Here is a 14542-nt window from a genome sequence, read left to right as displayed (position 1 = left end):
CTCGATCGACGGTTAGTTAAAAGTTACCGTGCATTCTGATTGTGCTCCATTGCTATTTTTAAATTAAAAAAAAACTTGCCTAACCGCGCACGTGAAAACGAAGAAAATTATCTTCGACAATAGCGCGCACGATACAATAATTCGAAGAGTTCGTCATATAAAGGAACGCGTTTTTTCTTGGTGGTGGTTTTGAGTTGGTATCGAAAATATCATTAAATGCCAAAATTAACTGCTGCTTCAGCGCACTTGTGCAAGTAATGGAAAGAAGATGCCTACCTGTTGTTCTTGGAAAGCCTTTTCTCGATCGTTCGTCATGTACGTAGGGCTGAGTACTGTTCTCAATTGTTGCTCCATCTGCACGATACATTGTCTCAGTTGTTGAATTTCCTGAAACGAAAACCATACGATCTTTCGCTCGCGATACAGAGAAATAGATAATTGTGAATGATTCGTGGCCGAATAAAACCAAAATGCCGATTGGCATTTTTTCCATTCCTCTAACCTGTTGATATTGATCTATCTGTGCTAAACAGATTTCCAAAGAACTCGTTTGTTCTTTGACGGTATCGTGAAGAGCGTTGAGTTCGACGATCAAATCGTCAGCGGTGTTTCTGACTTGGTTATCACCGCCGATACCGGACCTAAAGTGTACCTCGAGCTTCTCTACCGAGATTGTGATTTTCGTCTTTTGGATCGCAATGTCGCTAAGCATTTTCTCGCGGATCGCATGCTGATCGCGCAACGATTTCTTCTTGTTCTGTGGCGACTCCAGTGTCTGTCTGGCCTTTTCCATCCAATTTCGCGCATCCTTCATCTTCCTCTCGCATTGCTCCCATTCTTCACTGGCCTCTTGCAGCAATGCATTCTGCAATACGGGGACTTTCGGTTTAACTAATTTAAATAGCAATTTTTTAGATATCGAACTGATATCTATTCACTAACCCTTTCCAATAGCTGACCCTCGACCTGTACTTTGCCCTCTTCTGCCTCGGCCAACTTTTCGGGCAGATCGCCTACGCTAGTTACCTGACCAATGTTTTCTAATTCTCTGCTCATATCGCTAAGATTTTTATTTACTTGCTTGCAGCTTTTGACCGCCATCTATAAAATGAGGATAGTGTCAGCTGAATACTGTCGCGTGAATCCTAAAGAGATGATTTACCACATACCGAATATTCGTGCAGTCTTTGTCTGGATTGTACGAGAGTGCTGAGTTTAAGTGGCTCGACTAGAAACTGTTTCTTTTCCTCCGTCCATGCTTTAACGTCCTCGTAAAGAGTGAGGAACCTCTGCCAGGCATCTAGGGTGTCGCCCACAATTTGTTTCTTCTCCTCCAGCCAGCTTTTGACCTGCGCCAGCTGTTCGGTGAGATTGTTGATTGTGCTATTGATCAGCTCTTTCTCAGCGTCATCCCTCGTGTTCTTAATGATAGTTTGCCCGTTTTTCGTCAGTCGTTCGAGCTTGTCGCTAATCGTGCCCAGCTCATTTTGTATCTGTCTGAGATGCTCCCTGAGAACGGCCGGTTCGATCGATCTGTTTTGTACTTTGAGTTCAGCCTGCTGAATCCATGCCTGCACCTCGTCCACGTCGGCCAAATAGTCCGATCTGGTGGTCCTGGCACGTTTCTGCTCTCTCTGTTTTTCCTCCATCGCTTGTGCTGTCGCCTCGGCACAGAGTTCGAGTGCAGTTAGATGCTGGGTAATGTCGCTCGGTACCAGCTGCTGGCTAGCTTGGTACCGCGCCTTAATGCTCCCTGAGAACTTCTTCTCAGTATCGATGAAGTCCTCGACTTGCGAATGCAAGTCGCCTAGTTCAGCCTCGATTGCGTCTTGATCAATGCCGTAAATGTATAAGCTCGAGGCGCTTTCGCGCGCCTCGTTCAATCGTTTTCGCAAGCGCTCGATCTCACGCTCAATGTTCTCGAGCGCTTCCAAATCTTCGCTCGCCTTTTTGGACTTGCCACGAAGCGAGCCAACGAGTCTGAAAGGACGATTCAGACAATGACTTTTTATGAATGGCCTCTCGCAGAGATTAAAAAAACAGCTCTTAAAAGTATTTTTATTCTATAAGCGCATTAAATGCATATAATAATATAAATAAGTACAATTCGACGTTTAAAGAAAGAATTTTAAGATAGTTTTATTGTTTATATATATGTATAAAATTATATATTTGAAACTCTAAAATATTAATTCCTATAATATCTCTCCTGATAGAAAAGATTGGATGTGAATGCCATTAATTAAATATAAAACAATTTTATAAATAATTTGATAAATAATATAGATTATTTATAAAAATTGAGTAGTATAAAATGTTTAACTAGAAACAATTTTTATTTCTCATAATAACATTGCATATAGTACGCAACTCTTTGTAGTATTATCCCGGCGACATGGTAGTAATAAATACAAATTGGAGAAATAAATATATTACGTTAAAGATTCGTGTAAAAAAGATTTTACGGAATCAGTAGCTTAATTATTTGCGGCGAGGTAAGACGAATTTAGAATCGGAAATGCGTGTCGCTGTGTTTTCGCCTGGCCCGATCCCAGGCGAAGTCGCAGTGTCGGGGGTAGCCTTGGCTAAAAGTAGACGAAGAAAGTATGTACCAACTTAGCTAACTATGCACACTTGTGGCACGCTACGAGGAAGATACTGTTCAAAGATGCTACACGCATAATACAAAAAATTTTTTTAATTCTATCCACATAAAACTCCACCTAAAAAATTTTCTCATTTCTCATTAGAAAATTTTTTTTTAATATAAATACGGAGAAGTTTTTTTATAGCATAGAAATAGTGTAAGTTTATGATCTTCACATTAACTACCGGTTGACACAGTCAACATAAAGAATATTTCAAGTGTTGATGTCACATGCCAAGAACTTATATGCTGTCATCGTCCTTTCGAGAAAAGCGTAGAATTTCGATTAGTTAACGCTAAAAGGATCAATTTTGCAATAATTGCAATAGGTACCCTTGTTTGTTAAAAGACGCAAAATTACATCCTTAAAATTTATTATGATTTTTGTCTTGTTTTCTTTTGTAGTCTACTCTTGATGAAAATTGAATTATTAATTTATTTCGATTAATCGCGCATAATCAATACAGCATAATCTCTTAATATAATATATATTTAATTATAAATAATTATAATAATAAATTATATAATGACCGCATTCTTGCTGATTTTTGACTCGTTGAGCTTGAAACAACTCTTTTTTTTGTAGATCTTTTTCTTACGATGACATCATCACGTCAAATTAAATGCGAGATATGATCATCGGTCGGCAGATGCAACCTTGCCAAATATAATAATAATTTTATTTAGCAAGGTTATTTGTGTAATATTGAGAAAACGTCGGCCTTCCATGCGAGAGAAACTTGTTCGAATTTATACAATAATATTTTTTTTTATATTGCTTTATGTTTGCACAATAAGAAAAATTGCGTATCTAAATCGAGAAGAATTTGATAAATTGCCTATTGCGTGCTACAACAGCCGAATTAAATTTATCACTAATGAATTTCCATTTAGCAACTATTAAGATTTACTATGATCTATTTCCGGCGCTATGTGTCGAGTGCAAAATGATAATATCTGTTCTCACGTTGTTTCGTATAATTCACAATGATTTCATCGATCGCAAAATTCGAGTACGATCGCGGATTGCGTGATTTTATCGATAGGTACCATAAAAATTTCTCTTTAACAATTTAATATTTAAATAAAGACATTTAAAACGTTAGAACAAAGGAACATTTAAATAAAAAATTATTCTTAATCTTTCTAAACGCGATATTCATAATCGTAACGGAGCGCGACAAGTCAACAATGTGCATGTACCTATGTATCCGATAATCGCGCGGTATTCGCGTTTTGTCGATTTAATCGATGGCGAACTGAATGGAAACTTCTCACTTTCTTCTCTTTTTTTTCTCGCTTATCTTTTCTTTAATCCTTGTTCTTGTTCTCGCGTTTATTCGGACAACAATATGGCGCGGCACTATCAAGCTAAACAGCAGTGTTCGTAGTTCGGAACGTTATTGGAAGGATGTAGTCGGATGTAGTTGCTAAAGCTAGCTTTCGGGATGTTCGTCGGGACGCATTGGCTAGGCGCCGCGACGCATGCGGCTTGGCTTTAAAACCGGCTCAACTAGCCAAGAACGACATCCTAAGAATAATCGGCTGAAGATGTAAAACCGATGAGTTTACGAAGGATTGGGAGACTATGTAAAATAATTTTGAATGATGAAACGTGAAAAAACGTGGCGTTTATATCGCGCGATTTGTTACAAGAATATTTACAGTGGCTAATTTTGATAGTAGTTTGTTTATTATAAATATTTTTGCACAACTTCATATATTCTTCGTAATTTGCTAATATTTTTTCTTAAAAAAGATATAAGAGAATTGGGAGACGTCGATACTTCAGTCAAATTGAGCAAATAAATTTTTGCATATCAGTCTCTCTCTCTCTCTCTCTCTCTGTATTATATTAAATTTAATCGACACCGTAACTATCATTATGAAATAACACGAGTCAAAAAACAATTCTATAATATGACGATTAAAATTGCGAACGTAGATTGCATGCACATATCCTATCGTTTAAAAGTATCTAGATATATAAATGTTAGGAGGCATAAATCAAGATAAAAGTATCAGCAAAAATATAATAGAGAGAGAACCTGAATCAATTAAAACGTTATTTAATAGAAAACGTATTATTAAAAAAAATTGTTAGAAGAAATAAATTAATTTTGTATATCTTTAAGTATATTATAACGATTTCGAAACAAAAATCGTCCACCATATTTTTAAACGTGTAATTATTACATTATTTTATGCCAATTTATATATATATTTTTTCAGATAATCAGTTTAAAGAAGAAGAAAATTCTATAACTGCAATTGGAAAAAAAAGCAATTGCATTATGCAGATGCAGTAGTGTATCTTTGGAAAAAATATGATCATAGAATGATCATATTAAATAAATTATATTAAACAGTGTAACGTTTATTTACTGTTATTTTTTTTTCTATTTTTATCTGTTAGAAAATTATAGCTTGTCTCAGTTATTAAACAAAAATAATCTGTATATATATATATATATATAATTCATAAGAAAATTTTTATCAATTTATATGCGTTAATGCGAACAATTTACTAGAGTATTATAGCATCGACTATTATGGCACATTATATTATATAAACATCATAGATACATCATTTCTTGTACCGCATATGTGTTACGCAGTATGTTGTAATACACTATTTAAAAGCAAAGTTCGATTCTGTTTTGGGCATCATATTTATATTTAGCATGTATTCGATTGGCATCAGATGCATCCTGCGATCGGCCAGCGAACTGTGTATCAATGACACTAATTGTAAATAACTTTTTACAATAAGTATGTGCATGATTTTTACATAAATTTCTGCCTATATAATATAACATTTTATAATGTTTACAACAATTATGTATAGTAATTTAGAAAAAAATGTACAATACGTCTTTTTTATAAGTAATTCATTTAATTATTAATCAATAACGGAAACAATATATTAAAAAAAAAAAAAAAAATTAGAATAGTATTTTAAAGAGAACTTGCATCAAAAATTTAATTTTACAAAGTATATAATAATAAATTTTTTTTTCATTAAAGTATGAGCTTAATTATTCTCATTTTTCCCAATCATAAGTCATTCTAAATTTATCTCTTATACGGTACACGTGTGTCGATATCGTGATAATATATTTCCTTGCATTTTGCGCGCATGCGTTTATTATATATACGAGAACGAACGTTCTTGTATGACGTTTGCTTTGCGTTATACGAGAGATACGATTTCACAAGTTTCAGTAATACATTGCTACGATTAATTCGTGCTATTGAGGAACATAATTCTGCGCGTATCTTCTCAATCGAATTTCTTCTCTTTCTTCTCATTTTCTTTCTTTCTCTCCCTTTTTATCTTTCTCTCTCTTTTTCCTCGTTGACATTTAATGTAACCAAGAATAATTCCGTAAATACCGTACCTCGGGAGAGTGTGCCTCCCAAAATATAAGCTCATTTCTGTCCAAATAACAGTATCCACGACAGCTTCTTTGCGAGCTGTGTTCCGCGTGCAAATAAAAATTATGCCATTCGTATATTGACAGTGCAACGCACACAAGTGGGATCAAATATAATTATGCTACGAAGACGTTATACTTGACGACACTTGGCAAAACGTCAACATACACATCGCGTGTAAAACGCGATACGTTGTCCGTTTCAAACATTCATAAATATACGATTAACATCCATGATTTACGCCGGTAACGAAAGATGCAATTGTTAGCATCGTGCGCGATGTAACGTCGATGCCGACACGAATATGACTGGATAAATCGGCGTGTAGTGATAAACGACAAAAAGTATGGTAGAGGGGCCATGGACACACATTTCCGTCTGGAATGCATATCGACCTTCCTCGGCCACAACCTTCTTATATTGAGTGTTACACGGCGTCATGTTACGTCATACGATGAGTTTGGCGATGACATAACGCGATGTGTAATGGAGCGGCAAGAGATCGATGAATATTGATGATTATGGTTAAGTGTCAACGTATATATGTACGTGATTTAATTTTTGCGATTATAGGAATCGGTTGAAAATTTAAATTCGCTTTAATAATTTTCACAAAATTGTTTCTCGTGCATTTTTCTTCTGCACTTTAAGAGTATGGCCTTTTAAAACAATCGTTGTTACTGATTTATGATATTACACTTTACTTTAAAATAATTGTATTGTCGTACTAGAATTTCAGTTTCTTTATTTATTGACAAAATGTCTCGCCAATAACTTTATGACTAAAAGATTGATTGCTTATATCATGTTTTGGCGATTATGTAAATTCCACGTGACGCGGAATAAAATAACATTCTTGGAAAACCTTGCCAAAAACTGCAACATATAGTTGCAGTTTGTTGATTTTTATTTGTAAACAAAATTGCAATTTAGATTTTCTAGAATTGCAATACAAATATGTCTACACATGTATATAAAAAATCTTTCCCCAAACGTGCTACGTCAAAATTAAAGAAATAGATTTGTACATATATACATGTAGGATTTGGATATATATTAATTATTATTTTTATCTAATATAATATGTTATGCGACTAAAACGGTAAGATCACCTGAAAGAAATATTATAAATGCTGATTATATTTACAATAAAAATATACAAATAAAATATAGAATTGCTGAAATAGAAAATAGATTTATAAAGGAAAAAGAAAGCGTATACAAGCAAAAAACCTCAAATGCACATTTATGCATGCACATGCTAATCTGCTCGCAAAAGGACTTCTATAGCATCACTGCCAGTCATCAAAGAGATTGTAAACTAATTTAAAGTTATAGACTAATATAAATAATATAAACTAATGTAAAGTTACATATAATAATATAATATAATAATACAAATGTAATATAAAATCTTTTAAACTGAAAATTAAATTTAAATTACAATTTAAAATATTATCAAGTTTATATTGGATATCAAATAGTAAAAGTACGTATTTCCTATTCGCAAAATCGTGATGTAACGTCGAGAAAGAAAAATTTTAATATCTGAAAGTTCAATTTTCTAAATTCGAAGTATAGTATGTATAAATATAAAATTATTTGCTATATTTTGATAATGCATATATTATAAAATAAATATAGAAGGAAAAAAAGAAAAAAAGAAAAAGAGAATCTATTTCTTTCTTAGAATAAAAATATTATTCTAACAATTAATAAAATTATATTCTTTTTATTATTTTTTATAATTATTTAATTGAAATTTTATTGTATTAATACTTGTCGCTCAAATTGACTTTTATCTAAAATAATATTGAACGATCATCGACTGACTTGACTGGCCAGCAATCATATATGGTAAGATGATGCTAATCCATACTGAGCAGATATTTATAAAAATGAAATGATGCGTTTTCTAACTCACAATTCGATGGATTTCTGTAGTTTTTCGAGGCGTTCCTCGAGATTTTGTGCCGACGTTTCTGAAAACGCTGCGAGATACGCGAGTACACTTCCTGCCAAGCTTCTTACTTCTTCCGTTGCGGGTTTAAGTTTTTCAGTTTCCGTTACGAGTTCCTGTCCGCAACAAGACCAGAAAGCTTGTTAACTATTATCGACGATCAGTTTACATCAGGAGTTCGAAAAGCAGTTTATTATAAAATTTAGTAAATACTGTAATTTAACAAGCAAGTTGATAAATTCCAAACTAGAGCAATAATTTGTGATAAAGTATATTTATGGAAATAAATATTTTTATAAAAATAAAAATACCGCCAACACATGCGAATTTTTTACGAGCGTTTACCGTTTGATAATTCGTGAGCGACTAAAATAGATAGTTTTGGAGGGCCGAGCACCTGTGGTACCTGGCTGTACTAGTCTGACACGTTTGGCATTTATAAAGGGTGCACCGGAACGAGAGAAAGACAGAACTAATTGTATACCGTTCTCTATACCGTTTGCTCACAGCAAATCGATAAGAATATGTATTCACATAAAATGCGACACCGCACGGACCATTTAAAGGATCAAAAATATGCCTTGCGTGACGTACATATTATCGCAATCAGTTTTATATCTCTGCACATAATAATAACTATCTACTTTTCTATATCTTTGGCTATTCTTATGCAATCAATTTAAGTTTGCAAAACTTAACTATTCTAATCATACAATTATGACAATTACATTTATTATTGTTTATGATGATATAGCGGATTTCTTTCTCTATTAGAAGAATTATGATTTTATAGTATTAATTAATATAATATTAATTATATTATAAAAAGCATTACTTACTTCCAATGCTTTAACAGTATCATGCAAATGTTGCTTCGATCGTATCACTGTATCTATAAGTTTGTTCTTCTCCTCGATTGCAGTTAATCGCGTTTCGACTAGAGCCCATTGCGTTTCCAAATCTTCCCAATGCTGTGAAAGCGCATCGAGAGCATTCCTACGTCCTTCAAAACCTGTTATTAATTCGTGCCATTCTAAACTGATCTCTGAAAGCTGCAATTCTATGGCTTTTTTATTATTGGTGTCTGCAAGTTGAAGAACCTCTTGTCCACGTTCGTTCAAAAGATCTAGCTCAAATTGTTGATTCTACGAAAAACGTAACAGTAAAACATCAGAAATATATATATATAATTAATCAAGTATATTATACAGTACAATCTCTATATAATTTCATAATCTTTTTCTTTAAGATAAACATATATCGTATAAAAAAAGAATTTAGTATAATGATGGTTAAAAATATTTTCTTTATTTATTTTATACACATGAAAAGATACCTTACTATAAACACATATAAATATTTTTTAAAATTTTATATAAAAAATGTTGTAAGATTAGAAAAAAGGGAAAGAGTTATTTGCATTCTGCTACTTTTTAACGTACCTGAATGTCATTCAAGACATGAGTAATTTTTTGAATATTGAATTGCAATCCAGCTAATGTAGTGACTGGTTCATCCGTGAATCTGGTCCTACTAATAATAGAACGAACACGTTCCAAGCTCTGCGTATAATCTCTCCACATCTCTGCACCTTGTTCTAAACGTGAACGTTGCGATTTAGCCGTATTGAGAGTATTTTTCAATAATTGAGTATGCTGTTGTTGCTGAGCACTAAGCTCCTCTTGCTCGTAACTGTCTAAAGAAGGCCAGATTTTATCCGCAGCTTGTTGGATTTGTTGCGATACAAGTTCACGTATCGAAGATTCGGTGCTAAAATATATCTAAAAAAATACACACACAAAGTAAGCGTTGACAATTAGACTTATTAATTCAATTATCCGCCTTTATAAATATAGGCTTAAAAAAGAAAAAATAAAGCGTGAGATAGGATTTCTCACCTTGTGTTCTTCCAGATCATTAAAAATGTTTTCAAAGTCGAGACCTTCCTTGTTACTCTCCAATCGAATTTTAGCTTCGCGAACCCAATTATGAAGCTTATCGGTAAGAACGGCGTAATCCAATCTCATCTGCATATTATTCTCGAGATAATTTCCCCGCTCTTCCATCTCTCGCGGTAAGGACGTCACCAGAGACATAGCCTCGCTTAACATCTCCTTCAATGATCCAGGCATTCCTTCCTCATGTCGTACCGATTGCTTCAAATTTCTGATCCTATCGAGATAGTCGTTCACATCGGCACAAAGGGCATGGTGTTTTTTCAATTCTGCCTCGACGCTGGTCGGATCCCTCGCCAGAAGCGGCCTGGACTTGACTTCCTTCTCTTTACTCTCAAGCCAGTCGAGGATGTCAGCCAGTTCATTAGCGAGTCTTCTATGCTCAGCTGCCGCCAGCTCGTGTTGTTCCCTCTGTGTCTCTACTGCTCTTCGGAGGGCTTGTAATTGTTGCTTTAACGACTGAAGCTGTTCTGTCACGTTGTTCCTGTCCACGACTGAACCTTCTGCCGCTATTTGCTGTCCTTTGTCCGTCGCGCTTGCAAGAGTGGCTTCGCATTCCTGAATCTTTAATATAGCGTCGTCATATCTGTTAAAAAAAAATGATATTTTTATTATTTTATTAATAAAATCATCAATAAAAAATTAAAATAATTTATAATTTTAAATACTCTTCACATTGTATTTTTGTAATCAGTAGTTACACTTACTTTTTAATTTTCTCCTCTGTCGTTTGCCCGGATTTCTCGATATCGCGAATAATTTCAGTATATTTGGTAATAAAAGTAGTAATTTCTGCGATTAAAGCGATAAATTGTTGTCGTAATAGTAGTAATTGACGAAGTTTCGCTATTTGCGCTTCGAGAGCTCTTATTAAGTCATCCTGTTGAGCTAGCACGCCATGTAGATCTCCAACGTTAGTGGATTGAAGATCGAATAATTTTGCCTTGTTTGCTTTGAGGTCGTCGAGAATTTTTTCATAAGCAGTCAACATTCCTTCCACGTCTTCTACACGAGCACCTATAGGCTTGTTCAGCTCGTGAAGCTCTTTCTGAATATCTGCCATGAATTGAATTGCCTCCGCCACTCGCGCGGCAGCTTCTTCAGCTTCATTTATACTTTTTTGAAGCGCGATTGCTCTATCGTTTATTACACCTGCCACTCGTCCGTGAGCTTCTCTCATGTTCTTCAATTGCTCGCTCAGTTCCTGTTTATCCGCGTCACTCACGGTCGGCAAGATTGATTTTCCTTGTTGATTTATCTTTTCTATGTCCTCGCCATATTCTTGCGCCTCTTTTTTTAATCGATCATACTGAAAAGAAAGAAAAATCTGTACATTCTTCAAATGCAAACGTTACGAATAATGTGCAAAACATTTGCAAATCTTTTTAATTATAATTTTTTTATTAATCAATTTGGAAATGAGATCATTCCTTTAAAACATATGTATCATACCTTAGCAAGTTGTTCATGTAGAATGTCAAGACTAGAAGGTCGCAACTCGGAAGACGTAGCCACTTCAGCTTCCTTGACCCATCGTTGACATTTGTCAAATTCGTTCTCGAAGGCTTTGCGACCCTGAAGAAGATCTGCCAAAGAGGCTTGCTTTTCTCTCGCCTCTTTCTTTAATTCCTCGTAATCCTTATTTAAATCGTCCAAGAGAGCCTGAAGTTTAACGCGACTTTCTGCGTTGCAATCCTTTAATAAGTTTTGCCCTTGTTTAAGAATGTCTTTAAGAGTGCTTTCGTTAAAAGAATCGATATCCGCTTCTAGTTTGTTATGTTGTATAATATCTTGCTCAATCTTCGAAGTTTTCAGAGGTAAATATCCGCTAAGTTTCTTCAGATCATTGCCTTTGGATCTTATCCAATTTCGAGCTTGTTCGATATCAGATTCTAATTTGCGACGTGTATCAGCCGCTATGCTAACGGTTGATATTTCTTCTCTTAAAATGGCGCATAATTCAATTTGCTCGCCGCGTAAAGTTCTCGTATCGGCTTCTAATTGTTGTTGCTCGCTAGTTTCCAATTCATTTTGCATATTAACGACTCTCTTTTCCAGCGTATCTATGATCAGTTGCTTTCCATCCGCTTCTTTCAGCATCGCCTATATATAAGAATATAATATAATATAAAGACACTAATTAAAGACACTAATATGTAATTAATTTCGTAAATTTAAAATGACAAATATAAATTTCATAAAAATTCTTTACTTTAAGAGCGAGGATTCTTTCTTCTGCCTGCTTGCTTTCGAACCCAAGCAGCTCAGGCATCTTCACCTGCTGCTTCTTTTGCTCAATCCATTCGCGATTCTCCTCGATCTCTCGCTTCGTAGCTTCGATACCTTGCACTGTCATATCCAGAATCTGGGCTTTTCTTTGCAGCTTCTTGCTGATATCCGCGTAGCGCCTTTCTACTGACTTAATTTGCTCTTCGATCTGTTGAGAGTCCAAATTGCTGACCGAGTCCATTACTTGATCGCCTAGTTTCTTGACTTCCGTCAGTTTCTCCGGTCCTTGAGACTCGAACTCGACCGTGATGTCCTTGAGATTCGAGATCTTTTGGTCGATAGTCAATCCGCTACCTTTCTCGATTACATCGACCTTTTTTGACAGACTATCGAACCATGCTTGGATATCCTGCACTTGCAATCTGTATTTTTGAATGAAATCTTGCGCCGCTTGCTTTCCTGCGATGGCATCGATCAGCTCGGCCTCTAGCTTATTCAATCCCTCTTCGATGTCCTGGTCCTTATCTTGAATCGATAATTCTGTTAATGCACGAGTGCGACGTTCGCACACGTTGGTGAGTAACTCATTCATCGCTTGCAATTCAGATTGGGCAGCCTCCGCTCGTAATTTTGCTGGTCGTGATTTCCATTCAGCACAGAGAGCTCGTTGCTGATTGATCCAAGCACGGAGCACTTTTTTTTGATGTGATTGTTCCTCGAGCTCGCTTACAGTTTTCATCACATTTGCTAAGTGCGTTTGCATCTGACAATTTTAAAAATACACAATGCAATTCAAATGCAATTCCAAACAAATTCATATAAAAATACATACTATAAATTTAAATGGAGAAAATAATATACAATTTCTAATATAAAGATCTTGGATACAAAACATTCTTTTTTTTATTCATATATTCTCATTTATATATTGTAGAAATTTAAACATATTGGATTCTATTAATAAAATAAATTTATTTTATTATTAATTATTAATTGTATTTGTAATCGTTGATTAGTAAATAAATTTAAATGCATACCTGATCGATGAGATCGTCGAGTCTTGTTCTAACTTCGACTTCTCTCGCAGGAACTTGAATAGGTGGAGCATCGAGAGGACTTCCGGGTCTAGAAACGCATGTTGCCGCAGCTTCGCAAGCTTCCACTGCTAATGCTAATCGAGCTTTCTCGGCTTGCAGTTTGTTATGCAGAGTGCGAGCAGTTTCGAGGCTTTGCTCGGCAGAAGTCAAGTTATCTAACGGAGAATCCAATTCCTGAGTCATTTCCGTCTCATACGTGTCTAGGTTTTTCATAATGCTCTCCAAAATGTTTTCGTATTCCTGAAACTTGGCTAGAGACTCCGCTAACCTGTTCTTGATTTGCAGAGCGGTATTCAATAGAGAATTGTAACTATCCTGTACGTTCTGCAATTGCGTTTCTATGGTCGATCTAATAGCGGGATTTGCACCAACATATCGATTTATTTGACCATGACCCTTTAGCTTGAGTTCGTCTAATACTTCTTGATATTTCTGGATTTCAGCTAATAATGCTTCGTGCTGCTTGATTTGCTCGATTGTTTGCTCTTTGTTGGTGATGTAGAGAGAATTGTGTGCCATCAGTTGGAAAGAGATTTGCAACAGCCACTTCTCCGTTTCCTGCAGAGCCACATGATATGTATTGTATTCTTGTATTTCGTTTTCTATTAACTTTTTCCTCTCATCGACAAGATCGCTTAACGCCTTCCATCGATCTAGCAGCTGTTCTGTTTCATTCAATATCGTGTCGTTTTTTGCCCACGTTGATAATTCCGTTGCTTCTGCCATCAAATGATCCAAGTCGGATTTTCTACCGCAAACCTCTTCCTGAATGTGCTTGTTTCGTTCGAGCATTGTTTTCATCTCGCTGAATTCGCCCTTTGTGTCTGAAAAATTTCTTACAACATTCTCGTTCTCCTCTAACCATTTTGCAAACCTATTGTGAGCGTCTGCGTGATCCTCCCAACGACTCAAAACAGATTTTACTTTTGCTTGAACCGTATTGAGATCTATGCTCAATTGTTCCCAACTGGAACGTAAATTAGCCATATCTGATCGTAATTGATCCTGTTGTTCTGGAAGAGCTATGTTAATTGCCTTTGTGAAGGCATTCTGCAACGTTGACAATAGATGTTGACCTCCCGTCACGCGTGTTGCAACCAGCTATTGCATAAATCATAATTAAATTTATTTATGTGATACTTTTTTTTATTAATGCAATTAGTAGAATATCCCGTTAATATTTGGAATATTTAAGAAAAAATTATACGTTATTTTG

General features: G+C 35.3%; 1 protein-coding gene across 10 annotated transcripts in view; it reads right to left on the bottom strand.

The window, feature by feature from the left end:
* The window catches only part of Msp300 (Muscle-specific protein 300 kDa), an 88455-nt gene that overhangs the window by 43332 nt on the left and 30581 nt on the right, over positions 1-14542 (bottom strand). For all 10 annotated transcript variants that reach the window (XM_070294565.1, XM_070294568.1, XM_070294564.1 and 7 more), the window contains 12 exons: positions 13267-14427; positions 12213-12992; positions 11453-12103; positions 10708-11309; positions 9944-10586; positions 9488-9826; positions 8885-9190; positions 8010-8161; positions 1170-1980; positions 943-1101; positions 503-865; positions 277-387 (listed from right to left, as the gene is read on the bottom strand). In XM_070294565.1, coding sequence (XP_070150666.1) covers positions 277-387; positions 503-865; positions 943-1101; positions 1170-1980; positions 8010-8161; positions 8885-9190; positions 9488-9826; positions 9944-10586; positions 10708-11309; positions 11453-12103; positions 12213-12992; positions 13267-14427 — 6078 coding nt within the window. The remainder of the gene's footprint in view (positions 1-276; positions 388-502; positions 866-942; positions 1102-1169; positions 1981-8009; positions 8162-8884; positions 9191-9487; positions 9827-9943; positions 10587-10707; positions 11310-11452; positions 12104-12212; positions 12993-13266; positions 14428-14542) is intronic.

The sequence above is a fragment of the Polyergus mexicanus genome, unplaced genomic scaffold (assembly GCF_030449975.1).
Source record: "Polyergus mexicanus isolate NDT 795.1 unplaced genomic scaffold, iyPolMexi1.0 SCAF_4, whole genome shotgun sequence".
NCBI lineage: Eukaryota > Metazoa > Arthropoda > Insecta > Hymenoptera > Formicidae > Polyergus > Polyergus mexicanus.
This window is presented reverse-complemented; position numbering and strand designations above follow the sequence as displayed.